This window comes from Rattus norvegicus, chromosome 15, assembly GCF_036323735.1.
Source record: "Rattus norvegicus strain BN/NHsdMcwi chromosome 15, GRCr8, whole genome shotgun sequence".
NCBI classification, from domain to species: domain Eukaryota; kingdom Metazoa; phylum Chordata; class Mammalia; order Rodentia; family Muridae; genus Rattus; species Rattus norvegicus.
In genome coordinates, this window is record NC_086033.1 from 29,730,948 (window position 1) to 29,751,849 (window position 20,902).

At 41.1% G+C, this 20,902-nt stretch overlaps 3 gene segments (V, D, J or C); all 3 read left to right on the forward strand.

Annotated features, from left to right (window-relative positions):
* The first annotated feature begins 2,052 nt into the window (after window positions 1-2,052).
* Window positions 2,053-2,627, forward strand: LOC134482213 (T cell receptor alpha variable 23/delta variable 6-like). The segment is given in 2 exon segments: window positions 2,053-2,104; window positions 2,242-2,627. Coding segments are annotated over 2 exon segments (438 nt in total).
* A 4,180-nt stretch (window positions 2,628-6,807) lies between these two features.
* On the forward strand, window positions 6,808-7,391 carry LOC134482034 (T cell receptor delta variable 1-like). The segment is given in 2 exon segments: window positions 6,808-6,856; window positions 7,078-7,391. Coding segments are annotated over 2 exon segments (363 nt in total).
* Window positions 7,392-20,001: 12,610 nt separating this feature from the next.
* LOC134482035 (T-cell receptor alpha chain V region PHDS58-like) lies at window positions 20,002-20,456 on the forward strand. The segment is given in 2 exon segments: window positions 20,002-20,047; window positions 20,143-20,456. Coding segments are annotated over 2 exon segments (360 nt in total).
* The last annotated feature ends 446 nt before the right edge of the window (window positions 20,457-20,902 follow it).

The window sequence follows — 20,902 nt, forward strand, 5'->3', positions numbered from 1 at the left end:
AGATGATAAAAACTGTGATCAGGACAATTGAAGAGTTATTTTGAATGAATAATCTGGATATGAAACCTGGATCAACTGACCCTGATTGGCGGTGGCTAAAGAATCAGCTGTAATGAATTAGATTAACTGAAGCCAATCTTCTGGGAGTTATCTAAGGTCCCACATATAGACACCGAGGCCTGGGGAGGTCAGGATTTCACTTCAATCTGTAAACCCAACCTGGTAATGTGTAAGAGTCTCCATATTACACAGGTTTTGCAGAGTGAAAGCTGCAGGACTGAAGGGAACATGGGTAGAAGCTAAGGCTAGGCACCGGGAATTTGCTTTGTTTGATTTAAGTGTGCCTTGGTTCTTATCAGTTGGGTTATGAAGTTTGTAACTTGTTTTGAATTATATAGGAACCCAGTGGTAGAAGACTTTAAATGTTAAAGTTTTTGAGTTTTTTAAAAGACTGGTTACTTAAAATTTTTAACTGTTTGTACTTTGTGTTCCAAAAATGAGGTCTTGGGGAATCAACAAGCAAATAAAGATTATGGTAAAATAATGCTGTTTTTATATGTCAGGTTGACAAGTGGTAAGTTGTGATGATTAATTTTTATTAACTTGACACAAACTAGAGATACCCAAGGGAAGAGAGCCTCAGTCAAATGGTTTTATTTGTCTTACTGTTTTGGGGACATGTCTGTGGATATAATCTTCATGAATTATTGACGTGAGAGGGCCCAGACAACTGTGAGCATTGTCACCCCTAGGTGGGAGGTCCTGGGTTGTGTAAACCAATAAGATGAGCAGGCCAGGGGGAGCAGGCCAGTAAGTGGCACTCATCTGTTTCCTGCCAGTTTTCCAGCTTGAATCCCTGATTTGACTTTCTCCTGAGCCATTGATGATTTGGATGTAAACTGAAAGAATTTTAATCCCTATCTCAGTGGCTTCTTAGTTATTTATCTTAGTAATAGATAGAAAATTTACTCAAACACCCAAAGAGGTAACCCATTTCTGGCACTGCCTTTTTGTTCATTAGCCTGTGGTGTCTGGTCGGCCTATTCGTGACCCATGTATAGTTATTCCATTTTAAGTCTTTTTATGTATGCGTGTGTATAAGCTTTTAGAATGGAAAAAATTCATCCATTCTTAATCATAAATATCATAATTCTTAGCACACATTAATTGTACAAGTTAGTAGGTTTGCAGTAACATTTTAATATATGCATTTGTAGTGATTCCCATCTCCTTGCCTTCCCTTTTGCTGTCCTCTCCTTTCCCCCTCCAAATCCCCTCTTCTACTCATTTATCTAATTTCTATTTTCTTTACTTTCATTTTCCCCTTCTTTCATTTTCTTTTTGTTTTTACACCGGAGAATACATATGTATGTGTTTCTCTACACATCTGGTTTATTTTGCTTGACATCATGTCCTTCAATAACATTAATTTTTCTATAGATGTTCATATTTCTTTGTGGCTGCATATTACTCTCTTGTTTCAGATATAATTAATGTTTTGCTCATCCATTGTCTGACTAGGTTGCATACTTATCTTGGCGATGGTCAATTGTGCTAGAATAACATACAGACACAGGTATCTGTCTTTTATGGTGACCTCAGTTCCCTAGATAAATGTATATAAATGGTATTATATTAGCTGGATCATTGGTCTCCCTTTCTTCCTTTCTTTCTTCCTTTCTTTCTTTCTTTCTTTCTTTCTTTCTTCCTTCCTTCCTTCCTTCCTTCCTTCCTTCTTTCTTTTCTTTTCTTTTTATTTCAGAAAATCCACACTGCTATACTTGGTGGCTTTATCAACACAAATTTTAACGAGAACATATGATGGCAGAATTACAATGTCAGGGTTCCTGAGTCTCAGAACTCTGCTTACAGCAGTACTAAATTTGAGCAGAATGGGAAGTGCTTTCTAGGTCAGAAAGAGCTTTAGAAGAGAAAGTGTTTGTGAAGGGTGGAGCCTCCTAAAAGGACGGAGGTGCCTGTGAAGGTGGAGACAGTGCTCTGTGGGGAGATAAAAGGCCACCTGAGTTCCCCACAAGCTTCAGTCTAGGAGGAATGGACAATATCCTGACAGCATCATTTTTACTCCTAGGCCTTCACCTGTCTGGTGAGTCATGGAGGAGAAACCCGAGGATATGGGATTAATGTGGAGGCACAAGAGAATTGGGGCACTAGGAAGTCATGATATCATAAGCAGGAAGTAATTCCTGGGAAGCTAACAACAGTTGTTATTTCTCTACACAGGGGTGAGTGGCCAGCAGGAGAGACGTGACCAGCAGCAGGTGAAACAAAGTCCCATATCTCTGACAGTCTGGGAAGGAGGACCCACAGTTCTGAACTGCAGTTATGAGAACAGTGCTTTTGACTACTTCCCATGGTATCAGCAGTTCCCTGGGGAAGGCCCTGTACTCCTGATAGCCATACGATCAGTGTCCAATAAAAAGGAAGATGGCCGATTCACAGTCTTCCTCAGGAAAAGTGAGAAACAGCTCTCCTTGCACATCGAAGACTCTCAGCCTGGAGACTCAGCCACCTACTTCTGTGCAGCAGATGCACAGTGCTCTCCACACACCTGCAGCCCAGACCCAAACCTGCAGCTGAGGCTCCAGCAAAGCCCTGCTGCGGGCTGAGCCTGGCAGAGATGCACAGGAGTTGTCATTTGTAGGAACAGTGGGTGTTAGGATTAGACTCATTCAGTCCGGAGACTGCCCAAGCTAAAGTCACAGCTTCCTTTTCTCTATTCCCCTTGTTCCTCAGAAACAGCTGGAGTTTTACATGGCTTTAACCAGTTTAGATGAATTGTTCTTCTGAGTAGTTGTACAACTAATTCTCTATGTGGTTGTTTGTATTAACTGTAAGTTATAAAGGCCCCGTCTACCTACTCTATTGTCAACAATGTTAATGTGTGGAGGTTACAACCCAGGGTCAGGAGACCTTGACATTGGCTTCTGGGATAGAAATCACATAGACGTTTGTTTTACCTTAATTTTGTCTCATGACCAGAGAAGTGGTAATTTACATGACCACTCACCTCTTCTACTTCCTCTAGCTTTGCCTCTCATATCCACATCTACCTTCAAGAAACTCAAGTATGTAAACCAGGAGCTCCTCACAAGGATGAAGGTGTATCTACAACAGACAAATGACGTCAGACGGGAAAGAAGAATTTAATTTACTCACATAATGAAAGCTGACAGAGCCCCAATTCCAGCTTTCATATTACAGAGGGATTAAGATTACTTGTATAAATTTAGGAATTCTATGGAATAGTTATTAGGAATTATGGAATCATCAATTTGTCAACATAGCATTGCTACAAAAAAAGTAAGTCCTAGTTGATCTGCAGAAAATCTGACCAATAAGGTGGGCTAATGCTCAGGATTGTTATATGGATCTAATAATGACTGAAAAGCTTATCAGCAATAAGACTCAATCCTGAGGTCAGATTTCTGAAAGCCTTGCAATTCAGAATTGTCCATCGCAGCTGTGTAATATGATGTGTTATCTCCAGAAGGTCACTTGTATGTGTTAGCCTTCCTTAGATGGCTCCTGACAGAAAATACCATTGAAGATGTTTGAAACACAGTGATCAGAGAGAGCAGAGAGCAGAGAGCAGAGTGGGCAGAGAGAGCAGAGAGCAGAGTGGGCAGAGAGAGCAGAGAGAGCAGAGAGAAGAAACCTAGTAAAGACAGCAGAGAAAGAAGTCAGGCTTTTTCTAATCATGAGGCAGTTTTCTTCTTTAACAGCAGGTTTCTTCTTGCTGTCCAGGACAGGGCTTTTCATACTCAACAAAAAAAGTTTTTCTTTCTCTAAGCAATAAAGGTTAAAGCTTATTTTTCATCCAGAACGAGTGAGGTTTTTCTGTATTGGCATTTACTCTATGGAGCTTGCTCATGGGGGCTTTTGCTCCATCCATATGCATATGTAAGTAGAGGCGTGTGCATGTATGTATGCATAAATACATGCACAGTTGATGAGACAGGTGATCAGGCCTGATGTGTTTGTTTGTGCATGAATGTGTGTGTGAATGTGTATGTATGTCTATGCATGTTTGCTTGTGTAAAACTACTTCCTTCTGTGAGCATTACTTTCTTTTCCTGATTCACTAAAAGTTAATGCTCCAAGCTTCCCTCTAGTAAGAGGCTGGACTTCCAGGCACGAGAGAAAAGAACAAAGAATTTCTTTACTTAATCCTCCACTGCTATACAGCATATGCTAATTTCCAGAGAATTATACAGTAAATTTATAAAGTAAGAGTTAAGTTTCCCAGCATTTATTTAAGCACTGAGAATTATAAAGTAAATTATAATGAATTAAGAATTCCAGTACTTAGGTAAGAATAGAGAATTATAAAGTAAATAATAAAAGAAATAGAGACTTAAGTTTCCCCAGCGTTTAATGAGACACAGAACTGTAATAAAAATTTAAGGTTTTAGCACAGAACAGTAAGAAAGAGTTAAGTATCATGCAGGAAACTTCTTTTGGCTCTCATCCAATGCTGTTTCGCTCAACCCATCCCAGCTGGGGCAGGCCCTCAGTATTTATCTTCTCTTCTCTCCTTTACTGACCAACCATCTCACTTCTGAATTAAGTACACCATTATCCTTCATTTCCTGAATTATTGACTTGTTTTTACGATTCCTTAAATATTAAGCTTTATTGTTTTTAAAAGAGTTTATTTTTGTTTGTGTACATATATATGAGCATACACAGACTTGTGTGTAGGCACACATGTGTGCATGTGAAGGCCAGAAGATTGTGTCTACTTCCTCAAAGCTGGAGTTGCAGGTTTTGCAGGACACTAGCTTGTCAAATGGGTCCTGGGAGCTGAGCTTCTGCCTTTACCATGAGCAGCAAGTGCTTTTCACAGTCGAGCAATTTCTCTTAAGCTTTATCTTCACTAGAAGTATTGTCAGCCAATTAAATCACAAGGAAGGACAAAGGAGCATTTAGAATGAGACTGATTGTTTAGCCCAGGACTCAAATCCAATGCACTCCAAAGCCACATCTCAGAGTCTGTGGTCATGCAGCAGAACATCCACCTGCTTTGTGGAGAACTAGAGCAGGGCAGAGCCCTGCCATCCTGAGCTCCTCAGGCTGCTGTGGCTCCCATGGTCTCCTGCTAAGTACAGAGACTGCAGTCCAGGGCATGTGATCTCAGCTCTCAGCAGTGAAATGGACAGAGGAGGATACCTCAGAGTCCAGACAGTAGTCTCTGATGTACTTGATCTCAGAGAGGCCTGAAAGTCTTTCAGAGACCTTGTTTGTATTTTCTCTTTCAAGTCTCTTTTGAGTTATTTCATCCATTGGGATAATGAGAGCAAGTGAAAGATTATGAACTGCATTCTAAATGGCAATACCATAGCACACAAAAGTCCAACCACCAATGTACACGGCATTAACATGCCCCTCAGTGATTGCAGGTTATTTGTACCATGCACATGTAATAGTCTTGAGGCAGAGAATCACATGGCAAGCTTATCAATGACCATTTTGTAAATTAAAATGAAGTAGAATTTAACAAGTAAGACTTCAGGGCAATGGTATGGAAACTTTTAGGATATAATATGTAGAGTTCTCTATCTAAGAGTGTAAGAACCATCTTCTGAGTGAACCTTAATGTTAGACTTTTAAAAGTTAATCTGTGCTTGTAAATATGGATTTTTTAATTATCATTCTTTATCTCTGTTTGTGTTTCTCAGGTTCTTTCTCTTTGTCTCTGTCTGTCTCTGTGTCTCTATGTCCCTGTGTCTGTCTGCCTCTGTCTCTCTATCTCTTTCTGTCTCTGTCTCTCTTTTTCATTCTGTCTCTGTCTCTGTCTCTGTCTCTGTCTCTGTCTCTCTCTCTCTGTGTGTGTGTGTGTGTGTGTGTGTGTGTGTGTGTGTCTGTGTCTGTGTCTGTGTCTGTGTATTTGTGTGTGTTAACCTGTGTTCATGGTCAACATTTGCTATCTTTCTCTATGGCCGTCCACCTTTTTATTTGGAGTTGGGGTAGACACTCTCACCAAACTTGAATGTCACCAACTCAACTACACTGACTGACTTGTGAAACCTGAGAATATTTCTGTCTTCACTTTCCAGGTCTGGAGCTGCAGGTGTACCCTACAACATCTGGATTCGTATGTGGCTGCTAGTGATCCACACAGAGGTCCTCATGGTTTACAGAAAGAACTGACTCAACGAGTATCTCCAAGACCTCCAAAGACTATCATTCTATTACTGTCACAATTTCACAGAACTTAAGCAGACAGAGGTCTTCTGGAACCCGAATGGACTGCCCTTTACTACAGGATTTAGAACTAGCTTTGTTGATTACAGAATTTAAATAAACCCTAGCACTCATTAAAAGAGGAAGGTTACTTCAGATCAGTGGTTCATGGGGAGATGCAAATACCTGTGAGGACTTTTTCCTTGTTAACCTTTATTAGCAAATTGATGTAGTAAGTAAACATATGATAATGGTCTGTAAGTGCATTTCTTGTCACATATGGTTCATGATGAATTATCCCACTGAATAATACACATGTGTGTAATGAGGTTCGTCCTCAGAATGGATTTCCCTATGCTCCCTTTAAAGTGCTGCCTCATTTATCTAACAAGAAAGAGAAGGATGTAAGTAAAAGTCTGCGGTGAACTACACCTTTTCTCTCTCTACGTAGAACTTGTTGCCTATGATCTTACAAAAACCCATTTCCTGTTTGGGGTGCTATGTAAGAATGTAAGCAGTGAACATGTACACTGTCAGGCACTCAGACACTGATCTCTGAGCTGAGAGAGAACGGACACACTCCTGCAGGGAGACATGTGCCACATGCCTCCTTACAGCCTGCTCTGTGTGCTGGTGGCCTTGACTTTGTCTGGTATGATGCATCACATATAACTAAGGGTATCCAACAGGATCATTGCCCCAGGCATATGACAGTTCCTATAGACACAAGGGGCAAGAAGGATTGGAGGGAAGCCAGCACACTGTGTATTCAGTCAGCTTTCTCTTTGGGTCCTAAGGTGCCCAATTCCAACAGTGTTTTGTTCGCACTGTCACAGGATAAACTTTTAATTTGTTCTTCTGATTGCTTTTCAGGATTTAATGTGGCCCAGGAAGTGACTCAGGTCCAGTCAACAGCAAGCAGGCAGGAGGGGGAAGAAGTCACCCTGGACTGTTCATATGAGACAAGTCAGAACATATATCATCTTTTCTGGTACAAGCAGCTTCTTAGTGGAGATATAATTTTCCTTATTCGCCAAACTTCTTTTGATTCTCAGAACCAGAGGAGTGGCCGCTATTCTGTAGTCTTCCAGAAATCACTCAAGTCCATCAGCCTTGTCATTTCAGCCTCTCAGCCAGAGGATTCGGGGAAGTATTTCTGTGCTCTCTGGGAACTGACACAGTGGTAGAAGTGACAGCACAAGCTGAACAAAAACTGGGGCTCCTTAAACAGAGCCCCTCTGAGGGAGGGAGCCCAGCTGAGAAGCACACCTGCACATCCTGAACAAGAGGATCTCAACTGTGGATGCTCCGTCTGTGGTCTGCTTCAGAACTGTGTTTCTAAGTAAAACCTCAGGGCATGCAATTTAGAAAGAATTATGGTGAGCGGCTTTCTATAATACTTTGTCTTGACACAGAGTTAAAAATAGATCACAGAAAACAGGTGTTGTATTTTCCACAGTTGGGAATCTTGCACCACAGTAATTTGTTAAGTATCAGGTTTTCTTTAAGTTGAGAACAGCACATACCTCACATGTGGTATCTGGAATAGCAAAACTTATTTCCTGGTAAAGATTCCACTCAGAGAAGGAGATCCAGCATGAGTGAAGTAGGCGGAAACAGATTATAAGGAGTTTTCCCCATGAAATCGTTGGTGGTGACTGGGTTATCACCACAAAACTTTGTCTTTGCATCTGGGACTGAGCCTGAAGTGCTGAAGGTCAGTTTGACCAGCAACTGGGAAGGACAGCTGCATAAAGACATCTCATGTACTGAGATTTGTGAAAGTACAGTGAGACCCAGAATGCAATTGGTGCCTAGAAAAACAAATCTTTCTTATCCCAAATCTTGTATGTGTATGTGGCTGGAGTGGAGGGTGGAGGTGGGGGTAGGGTAGGGATGGGACTTCAGAAGAAGCTGTGTCACTTGCCAACATGCTGCACATACACTTAAATCAAGATGAAAATATGCTATAGGAAGTAAGGGTTCAGGAGTCAATAATAAAGCCATCAGGGAAAAATTGACATCATATGTACCTTGGGCCTGAATTTTCAGAGCAAACAGAACATAAATATCAAACCTCTTTTTCAAGTTTTCTACATTTGCCTTTTCTATGTCCAACATCTAACCTGAGCAACATGGAAAGTAAATTCTGGGTAATGTGTTTTCAGTTATGTTTTTAAAGATTTATTTTTAAAGTATCACTTTTATAAATGGTTTGCCTGTATGTATGTGTGTGATTTGTGTTCTCTGATGCTCATGGATGCCAGAATAAGAAATTAGAGAGCTTTAACATCCAGTTATTGAAAGGAATGTGTTAACAGATGGGTGCTAGGCACGGAATCTAAATCATCTAAAAGAGCTGCAAGTTCTTTTATCCAAATCTCCATCCCCTATTTCCAGGTAATTCATGTGGAGACTACAGAGCTCCTGTAGCGCACATCTGGGTAAACTGTCAGACAGCAATTGGGTTTCTGGGATAACATGAAAAACAGCTAAGGTAAAAGCACCATGTGTCATTTAAGAGAACGAACTAAAGCAAACAAAAGGGGGCAGTCCTTTCTCCACATAGAACCAGCCAAGCAAGAGAGCTGTGCTGCGCTGTGTCTGCCTGACAGTACCCGCTGTGGTCAGCAGTGAGGTGTCCATCTGCATGGGCTGTGAGGCTCACAGACTGAGAATTCAGCTGTGCTCATGAATTCTTTCCTCGTCTCTGCTTCAGGTCCTGCCTCCAGGTTCCTGTTCTAAGTCCTGACTTCATTCCTCAACGGTGGACTGTGAGGTAGAGGTAGCATCTGAAATAATCTTTCTTATCCAAATTGGTTTTTGTCAGTGTTTCATTCCAGCAACCAAAACAATCCAAACAGGGGTCTCACAACAGCAACAAGAACAACACTTCTGACAGAAAAATGGTCTTTCACCTGGAAGGACCCACCGAGGACTTGGTTCAATTCATGAGACTGGCAGAACTTTCTACCTGTGGAAACTGATATATAATCCACCCACAGAGAGACCATGTCATCCTGAAGAGGAAGAAATAATGACTCTATGCATGATATCTTCTACTTCAAGCTATTGGGTATTTTAAAATTTAAACTTATCCTTACTACATAATTATGCATACATATATGTATTTATACTTGTACTTTGTGTATATTTGTACTTTGATTGCATTCCCTCCATTATCCTGACTATTCTTTCTGTCCCCACAAACCCCATCTTCTTTCAACAGTTTTCATTCATGTCTTATATTTATGTCCTTCCCTTTAAGTGGCCCACTGCACTTAATTAGGGTTTCTTCCACTAGGGTGGATGTGAGTGAGGGAGTCATTGGCACACAGATAAATTCCTTGTCAGTACCTATATCACTGAGGATATGGCTTTCCCTTCTCCAGCAAGCACCAACAGAATGTTGCTCCTCTTATAGGGTTGGAGCCTCATGACAATCATAGAATACTAAGAGGTCCAATATGGTGTATGTATCCATGGCTTTTGTAAATTCATGACTTCATCTTCAATGTCCTTCCTAGAAGACTGCATATTTGTTATTAGTATGTGTAGTTTTATATTTTGTTATGTTGTTGTCTTGCAATTGAATCTTGTTGTCAAATCTTTTATGACTTTAGTCTTACAACAGCTTCTCTACTGCCCAAAACTATGACCATCATACTTCCTTTCTCTTTTTTCTTTCTTTTTTTTTTCCCCCGGAGCTGGGGACCGAACCCAGGGCCTTGCGCTCGCTAGTCAAGTGCTCTACGCTGAGCCTAATCCCCAACCCCCATGCTTCCTTTCTCATTTAAGCCCTTCTCTTTTGCATTTCCTTAATCATTTCACTAGGTAAATATTAGTTCAAAATCTGGACATTTTCATCCAAATGTCATTAAACTCTATAGGGGATTTGGAAAAATGTTGTAGTGTTTTCTACTGCAAGTCATCACTGGAAATTTGGCTTAGTCATTATGTCTGGTAGTACAGACATATTCTCTGCTGAACAGCCATAGGTAACACAAATCACCAGGAGAAATCATATATGACAAACTGAAGTAAAAAAAAAAACAGGCGAAGAAAAAACTTAGAAGACACTTCTATCATCAATTGCACAATGCTTAATGAATAAACAAAATTCATGAGGCAGCTGCCCACTGTGACATCCACCCAAAGTTATAGCTCCCCAGTAATAGACATGGAAGGAGACAGCCAGCATATCAGATAAAGACATAGTGATCTCCTTTGAAATAATATAAATGACTATATATGGGAGAGTCAATTACACATAAGAACAATTTAGAAAAGTCAACTCAGGATCTGGATAAGAAAGTTATAAAAGTGAACAAAATAGTCAGTAACTTGACAAAATAAAAAACAAAGCAAAACAAAAATGTAGGAAAGTGTCAGCAAGAAAATTGAGACTCTGAAAATGAACCAATTAGATAAAAGAGAAACAGCAGAGACTGTCATTAACAGGTAAGATGGATGAATTTCAGAGAGGAAGGATGAGGTTGACATAGCAATACAACTAGAAAAATATCTAGAAGTAGAGTGAAGACACCCAAACTCCAAGACTGTTAGACACATCCAAAAGGCCAAATCCAAGAATTAATGGGACAGAAGAAGGAATTTAGAAAAAGTCTGAGAACAGAATTTATTCAATCAAATGATAGCTGAAGTCTTTAAACCAAGTGAAAATAAGGAGATCTAAACCAGAGAACATTGAAAACTTAAACAGTCATGACCAGAGAAGAACCACTCCATGACACGTAAAAATGACATTAAGAACGATAAGTGAAAAACGCCAATACAGGAATTCAAATCACAAGCATCAGAAAAGACAAGGTTACTCACAAGAGGCAATTAAAAATGGGCTGACATATTTTAACGCCTGAGAGTACTTAACTATCAGTCAGGGTGGCTATACTTGTCAAGTGATCTTTTCAATTCCATAGAGAAATGAAAACATTTTTAGAAAAGCATAAATTTAAACAATTCACAACAAGTAAGATAACCCAGCAGAAATTCTTTAGAGCAACTCTATAAATGGAAGGAGAAAGAACACACACATAATAAATTTCATGAAAAGAAGGGATAAAAGGAGGAGAGCCAGGAAGGAGCCTATCATGTCCAAGACAGTCAACCAACAGACCCCTAATATGACCATGAAAGGATGAGAAGGCACCAATGATCCATGCAACCAAAACGTCAGGACAATCATGGCAGACGGCAGGCTACTATAGAAGTTAAAGTTAAAAGTAAATGGTTGTTATTAAATGAAGATTAGAAGGTGAAGCGCGCTGGAATCGTCTGCACCAACTGGACATAAAGGAAGATGCTAGCAGTGATTTGGAATTAATTCTTCTTAAGGGTTACTGGATTAGACTTCATGGCCCCTGACTGTGGTTTCGAGTTCTGCTCTGTCCCTGGGGTGTGGGAATGCTTCTGGGCAGAGAGAATATGGAGCCTAAGCCTGCATTTACCCTGCACTGCCATCAGGTCCTAGGCTTGAGTGAAGCGCCTGATACACAGCTCAAGGAGTGGAAAACACAGTCTAAGATGTGGGAGGCTGAAGCTAGGGCTCCCTGACTTTTGGACATCTAATTACCACAGGAAACTGCAGAGAGTTTGAAATGGAGGGTCTGGGTCCACAGGCCAGCGATGAGTGCCCACGGGCTCCCAATTTCCTGGACATCCAGATACTACTGCGGTTTGCAGAGTTGGGAATGAAGTTGGGGAAATGGGCTGAGGAGACCATGGGAGGAAAGGGAACTCTGCTTAGCTCAGTCCTTGGTGGTGAGTCTGGGAGTGTAGAGGGGCCTTCTGTGGGTGCAGCTCTGCAGATGAAGGCGTTCTCCATGCTCCCCACAATGTTTTTTCGATGAAAGAGAAAGTCCTTGGTTCTAAACTGTTTATTGGTTGTTCATCCTGGAAATTGTGTGCAAACCACCTTCTCAGGGTGGACCAGAGACTAAATACCTTTTGCAGGAAGCTGTGTCCAGGAAGGGAAGCTTATTGACTAAACCCCCAGGGCCTCTAGATACCTCATTAGCATGGAGAACTCTATTCTGATTGACCTGACCTGTCAAGTTCCTATGTTGGGAGTGTGGTCACATGACAGGGGCCTGGTCAGAAGCAGGTGAAGCTCCTACTGTCCTCTCAGAGGTTCCCAGGGCGTACAACCCACTCAACCTTCCCAAATTTCCTGGCACTGTCCACTGCCCCACACCTGACTGTAGATTTAAGTGACCTATACACTTGAATCAGAATCAAATACAACAGCTACAACCTCCCTAAAACAAAACAACAATAGATTTAATTGGCACACTGGAATCTTATTTTTGCTATGAACAGTTTTGTTTTTTTTTTACTGTCTCTGAAGAAATAGAGTTCTGCTATGCTGCCCTTTCTGATTACAAATTATTACTCTGTGCTCAGACTGTCCTCTTTTCTCATCGTGTGTACTATAGGCAAGAGCCACAGTGTCTGTGTCTGCATTGTGCATTTTTGAAATTAATTCAAATACCGAGTATATAAGAAGTTTATAAATCCAGGAACATAAGAATCAATAAAAATAGTAAAGCTTGGCCATTTCACAAATTCTCCTGCACCAGGCCTGCCCATGTGAAGTCGAATAGTCCTCTGAGGGGGAGTGAGGATGATTATAGGAAAATCGGAAAGAAGACTATGAGACAAAATTAGAAATTGGGAGGGCTGCAGGGATGTACCATGCCAGCAGTGAATGTATTTCTCATCACCTTTATAAACTTTACTGTGTGGTGGGAAACAAAGTCACAAGCTAACACAGACAATGGCCAATATACACAGGGTTTCTGTTCCTACCCAGAGGCCTCCCTGTTCCTTCCACCAATATTAATAGAGTGTTCAGCCCCTCACAGTGAGCTTAAACTCTATCTCCTCTTATCATTCTATATGTTAGCAGGTCAGGGAATCTGCCAGCAGACCAAGACTTGTCTTGACTCTGGCTGACAGGCAGGCTTTCACATTATGTGACTCAATAAAGAAGCATATAAAATCAATTCCTTAATTGTGCCCCTCCTGCTGCTGGCTCCCTGACTCCCCCTTCGAGACCCTTCCAGTTTCCTGTTACCTGTATACTGTTACTCTGTCTTTCTGCTTATCTTCCACTTTCAGCACTCCATTAAGAGCTTGTTTTTTTCTCTCTCTTATCCTCTTCTAGTCCAATAGTCAATGACATTTTTCCACACATCTATGCATATATACACCTTAAAATCTAGGACCTGCGTATGCATGACCCCCGCCCCCTGTGTGACAAGGAAGGAAGGGATGGGTAGATGGGTTGGGGAACACCCTCATAGATGAAGGGGGAGGGGGAAAAGGTAGGGCTTTATGAACGGGAAACTGGGAAAGGAGATAACATTTGAAATGTAAATAAAAATATCCAATAAAAAAAGAAAAAGAAAAAATAACGCAATATTTGTGTTTCTGAAACTCAAAGGGAAGTAGTTTTTGACTGAATCTGCCACCAGACATCGAACTGAAGTATTTGATATTTCAGCTGAGCTCCTGGCTGCCCTCTAGTGTTCAGGAGTTAAAATGGAAGAATGCCTAGTGGTTGGTTGACACAGCTATCCTTGATGATCTGAAGATAGAATTTGGAATAATCATGGCAGGCAAGATTCAGTAAGAAGGTTGTGGTATTTGACCCTCAGCTGTCAGGTGCAATGGTGATTCATGCAGGAGTGTCAAATGTGATTCATGGGTGTTTTGAGCTGGAGAACAGAAGATTGCTTAAGATGTGGAGCTTGTTCAGATGTGGTCTAAAGAATACCCAGGTACATTATGTTCCCTGGATTGTTCTTGGACGTAATTTTGTGCCTTGTATGACAAACGCAATCAACTTATAAGGTATATTTATTCTTGTTGGCTATCAGAATGTATTTATAGAACCTAATCTGGTCAGTGTACCCTGAATCTGAATATGGCTTTCTGCCTTGTTTTCATTGCCTTCCCAGATATAATCTATACTACATGCCAGGAAGCTGTGTTCAAATTGGTCTGCCTTGAGAAAGTTCTGGAAAAGGGCTGCTTTGTTAATATTTAGTCTGTGGTTACTGGTGCTTATTTATATGTTTTTTGAACTCAAAAACAACCTTCCTCTCATCATTGCTTTCTTTGATACATTCATGTATAAAAGTGTACTGAAGCTGTAATAATGTGTACAGCATTAGATTGTAGTCCGCTACAAACATTCAGGTCCTCAAAGCCCAGAGCCAGCAGACAAGATATGCATGGCTTGACAAAAGTTCACAGAACTTAGACATGTTGCCTAAGTTGGGATTGTTTTTCTTTGCTAGGTGAAATTTATGCCTATATTCTGACCCTTTGTGAACTACAGAAATATCCTGAGTTGTAGAAACAAGTTATTGATGCAGAAGAAGCCCCTGTATGTAGCACGATATAGAGAGCAGCGCGGCGAAACAAAGATGGCGCTGACATCCAGCCTTGTCTGGATATAAACGACTTACTGCGCATGTGCAGGCTTGTCCCCTTGCTAGGGTTCCCTCTAGTGGTGAACAGCGGTACTGCACATGTGCGGTTTATGCACCAGGTGTCAGTTGACCGTTAACATGCTAATGAGGTGATTCATTCTCCGCCAATCCCTGTAGGACAAGTAGTGGGGTGATCCAAGCCCCACCAATCCCTGAGAGATAATTAGCATACTGTTGTCTATATAAGCCGAGCGATTTTGCTGCTCGGGGTCCCTGTTCAGAAGAGCTGTAACACTAAGAAGAGCTGTAACACTAAGAAGAGCTGTAACACAGTAAAGGCTTGCTTGCAGAAGAATCCTGTTGACATGCGTCGTTCTTGCTGGCGGGACTTTGGGCGCGCGACAGCACGACAGAGAGCTCTCACTACCTTCTACTCTGCCTCCCACCCTCCCAACATGATGTACTCCCATTACCATTAGGACATGTGACAGAACACAGATGTTTGTGAGAAGCTGCAAAAGCTTCAGATACCTATGACCAACCTTTAGACTGACCCTGGGGACCCCAATGGAAGAGTGAGGGGAAGGACTGAAGGAGCTGAAGGGGATTGCATCCCCAAAAGAGTACACATGGAGGGACCCATGGCTCCAGCTGCATGTGTAGCAGAGTTTGCCTTATCTGGCATCCATGGGAGGAGAGGCCCTTAGCCCTGTGGGGCTTGATACTTCAGTACAAGGGGATGTGATAGTAGTGGGGAAGGAATGGGTGGGCAGGTGGGGAAGCACCCAGGTTCACAAGAAGTTCTTTGATCTCTTTGGAGTTAGGTTTTGTACAAGGTGATAGGTAAGTACATTTGTTCTTCTCTATGTGGACATCAGAGTTTCCCAGCATCATCTGTTGAACATCCTGTAGTTTATTCCAGTGTGTCTTTTTAGCATCTTTATCAAATATTAAACGGCTAAACTTTTGTGCACTAGTATTTGAATCTTTGTTTTCTATTGGTACATGCATTTTAATGCTAGCATCATATTATTTTATATATCATGTAGTTTGCTTTGTGTCTTATTTGGTATTTTGTGTCCTTGTATTGTATGCATGTGTCTTTCCTTGTCTTAGAGGAATTTTCCTGTGTGATCTTGTTGAAGATTGGGGCTATACCATTAATCTGGGATTCTTCTTCTTTATCTCTGTCCATTGATTTCAAACTTTTAGTTTTTTTCATGGCATCTCAGAGTTTCTGCATGTTCCTTTCATGTATTAATTTTTCAAATTTTTTGCTAGTGTAGAGTAATTTATCTACCTGATTCTTCCTATGTTAAGGTTTCTCCCAGCTTTCCTATTTGTGTTATTTAGTTTTTCCACTTTATTTCCATTTCACATTGAGTTCTTTTCATTATTTTTCCTGTTACCTACTGGGTTTCAAATCCTAGACTTGTCTTCTTCATTTCTTTCCTATGTTTATATTTTCTTGGGCATCACTCAGGTGTTTCTCAGTGTTCTCATTAGAGCTATGACTTTTTTGGATTACTTGCTGAACTGTTGTTTTATGTTCTGTGTCCTAAGGTTTAGATAGTTCTCATTGAGGAACATTTCTATAGGACGGATTGGTTTGTGGGAAGATTTATAGGCTTGGTCTTTTATACTGTCTGTGTTTTTCTGGTGAGGCCTGAAGGTGTGAACTTCTTTTGTTCATTTGACTTCCAATGTAACCTTCTAGGTTGCCTCCATTGAGTGGAAGCTGTGTTTTGTTTTTGTTGTTGTCCAACCATTGTTGATTTTAGATCAGGTATATTGAGTTAGTAATCAGGTTATACATTTAGTGTTTCTTTTTTTTATTCTTTTCTTTTTTCTTATTTGGATTTGGCTTGCAAGAGTGAAGGTGATTGCAAAGTTTGAGGCCATGACAAATGAACAGATGTGCTCAATCTACCATACAAGCTGCACTACCCAGGAGCATGAGAATGACATGGGTGGCCTGAGAACTTAGTAAGTCACCAGGCTAATCTAGCACACAGGGTCGGTAGCTTAAACAGAGCCTGGAGATTGGCGATAGCATGACAGTCACATTCCTGTGGCTCATTAGGCTAGAGAAATGCACAGCTGTGCACTGTGCAGTCCAGACTAGGTCAGACTGAACCCTGATATAGAATGAGCGGTTTGGGAAAGGCCTAAAGATTGGAGGTGCTGTGGCCAGGGAAAATTCAGATGAGCTAACCAGACTGGGCTTTCACACTTGATGCGAAACCAGGGCCCACCTTTATTTTGTGAATAATGGTCTCTCAGTAACTTGGGAACCACTGACTAAGCTTGACTGACTGACAAGAAACGCCAGGGATCAGCCTGTCTCTATATATCCAGTACCAGAATTACAAGTGAATGTTTGAACCTATACTTGTAGGTTTCATTGTTTTGTTTTATGTGTGTTCTGGAGACTGAACAAAGAACCTCATGTTTGTACAAAAAAGCACTTGCTGATCTCAGATATCTCTCCAGCCCTGAATAAGGTATTATTACAAGTGAATTTGTCCTTTCAAAATTAAATTTATTTTTTATAATAATTGGTTATTATATACAAAATTAAATTAAAAATGTTATTTATTACTCTTTAAAAACTGTGTTTTGTAAGTCACACACACACACACACACACACACATGTGCTATATTAGACAAATAGATAGATAATATAACCAAGGGATTGATACAGAATAAAACTGAAGTAGGCTAGAAATCCAGGAGAACTGTGGGGCCATGAGGGAGAGGAGGGTCTCCTCATCCTGGAATCTGGTTGAAACTTCTCACTAGCTGAGAAGCAAGAGTTCAAGCACAATAAACATTCACTTCAAGGGATACCCGTGTTGAATTACTATCCCCTCCACATTGTGTTACAATGGCAGAGACTCGGGCTTTCAACCTGAATACACATGACCTTGGCCAGAGCCCCATCAAGTGTGGTGTGGGCAGTTTCTACTCAAATGTGTTCCTAGTTATATCCAGGTGTGAGAGTACAGGATCTGATCAGCCCTGATGTGTTTAAGTCCATGAGTAACAGTCCACAGTGTGTCTTTTGAGTAAGTAGTTCAGGGTACTGTCATTACCCTACATGAAAAACAGGGACACATTTTGATGGCTCCATGTGAAAGTACTGGGACTCTTATTTTTTATGCAATAAATAAAACCTAAGTCTAAACAGACCCCAGATTAGAATAGTAATAACAAAGCCATAGAGCACAGGTGAATAGACATTGGAGTGTGCATTCCTGTGCAATGGTCTGAGCAATCCTTCTTAGGTATTATACTCAAATGGAAGAGAAAATGAAGATAGGAAAATTATCTTTATGATCTAAAGGAGATCATCAATAGTATAAAAATGGCATCACAATGGGAATTTTTTTCACATATGATTTTTCTGATAACACCTTTCAAACAACAATGAGTAATTACCTCTATCCTACAGTGGAAAACAGAGAAATAACATAGGTTAAAAGTGAGCAAAAATGTGGATAGACAGTTTCCATGGATGATGTGAAAATACTAGATCAGAACATGAAAGAATGTTGAACACTGCATTTTTTAGAAAAGGAAAAGATACAACAAAATGTCCCACCATCGCCGCTAAAACAGGGTATATAAATACAGATGATAGTACAAGTCTTGTCTAGGCTGTGAGGAATGTGAAATCCACAGGTACTGTTAATGGGAAGGAAAATATTGAATCTGCTTCCGGGAATGCCCATTCATTTCCTAGTAACCTACTAAAGACAAATGAAGGTGTGTGTGTGTGTGTGTGTGTGTGTGTGTGTGTGTGTGTGTGTGTACTCATATCTTCATTTTCATAATGTCCCAAAGTGGCTATCAACTGATGAATGGAAAAATGTAGCCTACCTGTGGAATGCAATGCCCTATAGCAATGGAAAGGAAGGACGTACTGACTCCTGCTACAAAAGGAAGTTTGAAGTACACAGAAGCACAAGAGACCACATGAAACAAATGTCTATTTCTATGTAACAGCTGGTGTACAAAACTCTATCAGTGGCAGGATTTAATGGAAGGCGATGGGGTTACTGTTCCTAGGTATGGAGTTTCTTTTTGTGGCAAGGAATTTTGATAAAATCTATTTGATGATGCTGAGAGAGTTCTGTGAGTAAAGCAATAATCTTCAAATATCCTTTGAATGGCTTCGTTGCATGGAGTCTGAATGGTATTTCAATAGAACATTTACAAGACAGATCTCTCACAAATTGAAATCCTTAATTCAGAGAGTAAATATCCATGATGTGAAAACAAAGCTTCCCTCTCCAAGCCTCTTAAGACTCTGCCCATTTTGATCCTGTCCTGGATTGGGACACTCACTGCCTCCTGCCTTGGGCTTCCCAGTCTGCTCACTGCACCAAAGCTTCTGTCCTTGTTGGAAGTCTGTCTTTAGACAGCAGGGTTTACCTAGTGTCCTAGTTTTCTTTTTATTGCAGCAATAAAATCCGAGGAAAACCAGCTTGTAAAGTAAAGGATTAATTTGGCTCACGGGTTACAGGCTATCATCATAGGAAGCCAAGGCAGGAATCAAGGAAGAACCCAGAGTCAGGAACTGAAATAGAACCATGGAGGGAAGCTGCTAATTGAGTTGATCCTCATTGATCCTCATGTTTCAGAAGATTTGATATTCTTAACCAACACAGGACAACCAGACTGGGAGTCACACTGCCACAGTTGGCTTGGCAATCTCATATTGATCACCAAGAAAATGCTCCATACATTTTCCTACTGCTGATTGATAGGGTTTTTGTCTTTTGCATTTTTTTTAATGTGAGGTTCCCTTTTTCCAGATGACTCTTGCCCCTGTCAAGTTGAGAAAAGGCAGAAGTTGACACATTTTCTTCTTGACACACGAATCACCAATGCTAAAACCCTAACCCTGTGCGTCTTATTTGTTCCAAGGTGTGGTGGCAACACTACAATGTGCTTTGCCAAAGTTTTCTACATCTGTGAAACAGGAACACAGCAGGAGGCAGAATGGGGACCCGCAAGACACTTGGTTCCTCATGTAGCCTCCAGAGGGCGCTGCTGCACTCACTACTGTTCCTTCTTCCTTTGAAGATCTCCACTTGTTCACCTCATCCTTCTTGCAGCTGGCTCAGTATTTAGCAAAGGAAAGAGACAAGAATCAGATATTCAAAACTTTCCAGGCTCCTGTTTGCAGCATCAGTTTTTATCTGAGCATAAGACTTCCAGCAGACTCTTCCCTACACCTGCTTTTAAGCTCCTGCTTTCCTCAGTCACTTTCCTACCTCTCCTGTTCCAGAGTTCCTCCACAACAGAGCTGCAGCCTTCCCAAGGCTCAACCATGCTCCTGGCGCTCTTCCCAGTGCTGGGGATAAACTTCCTCCTGAGTGAGTACAGCTTTCTTGTGGTCTCTGCATCTCTGAATTCCGACTATCCTCAATAAAGTCTGCACTGCACTTACTGATCTAATATTCCTTTCCAGGAGATGTCGAAGCTCAGTCAGTGACTCAACCTGATGTTCATGTCACTGTCTCTGAAGAATCCTCTCTGCGGCTGAGATGCACCTATTCCTCCTCTGTGTCACCTTACCTATTCTGGTATGTCCAGTACCCACAGCAGGGGCTGCAGCTGCTCCTCAAGTACTATTCAGGAGACTCCGTGGTTCAAGGAGAGAATGGCTTTGAGGCTGAGTTCAGCAAGAGCAACTCTTCCTTCCACCTGCGGAAAGCCTCTGTGCACTGGAGCGACTCAGCTGTGTACTTCTGTGCTGTGAGCGCACAGTGTCTGGGGCTATAGGGGGAGCTAAACACAAACATCCATGACTGTGGGTGCTCAGACACAAGATCTCTCCTTGTGGTCTCTGAAGCATCTCTTTGGACTTGGAGAGGAAAGAAGGAAAGTTGTGCTGTCCCAGCTGTCTTTCTACAACTCATTTCCAGCTAAACCATCCGAGAAAGAGCTCATTCTGTGGATTGGAGGCGACTGTGTTGTTATCCTGAATGTTATTTCCTGAGTGGACATTGCTTGGATAGTGACTAGACTAAGCCTATGATAGGAAAAACCAGAAGCTGGACTTTGATTTTCTCACTTTATCATTTACACAGAAAGTGAAAGGTGTACTCTACAGCTTTTGTCTTGGAATTTTCTTCCTCTTCTCAATCTTTTATGCTAATCTCCCTATAAATTATTTTCCTACTAATTATACTCATCAGAATTGGTCATATTATTTAAGTACCGTCGTC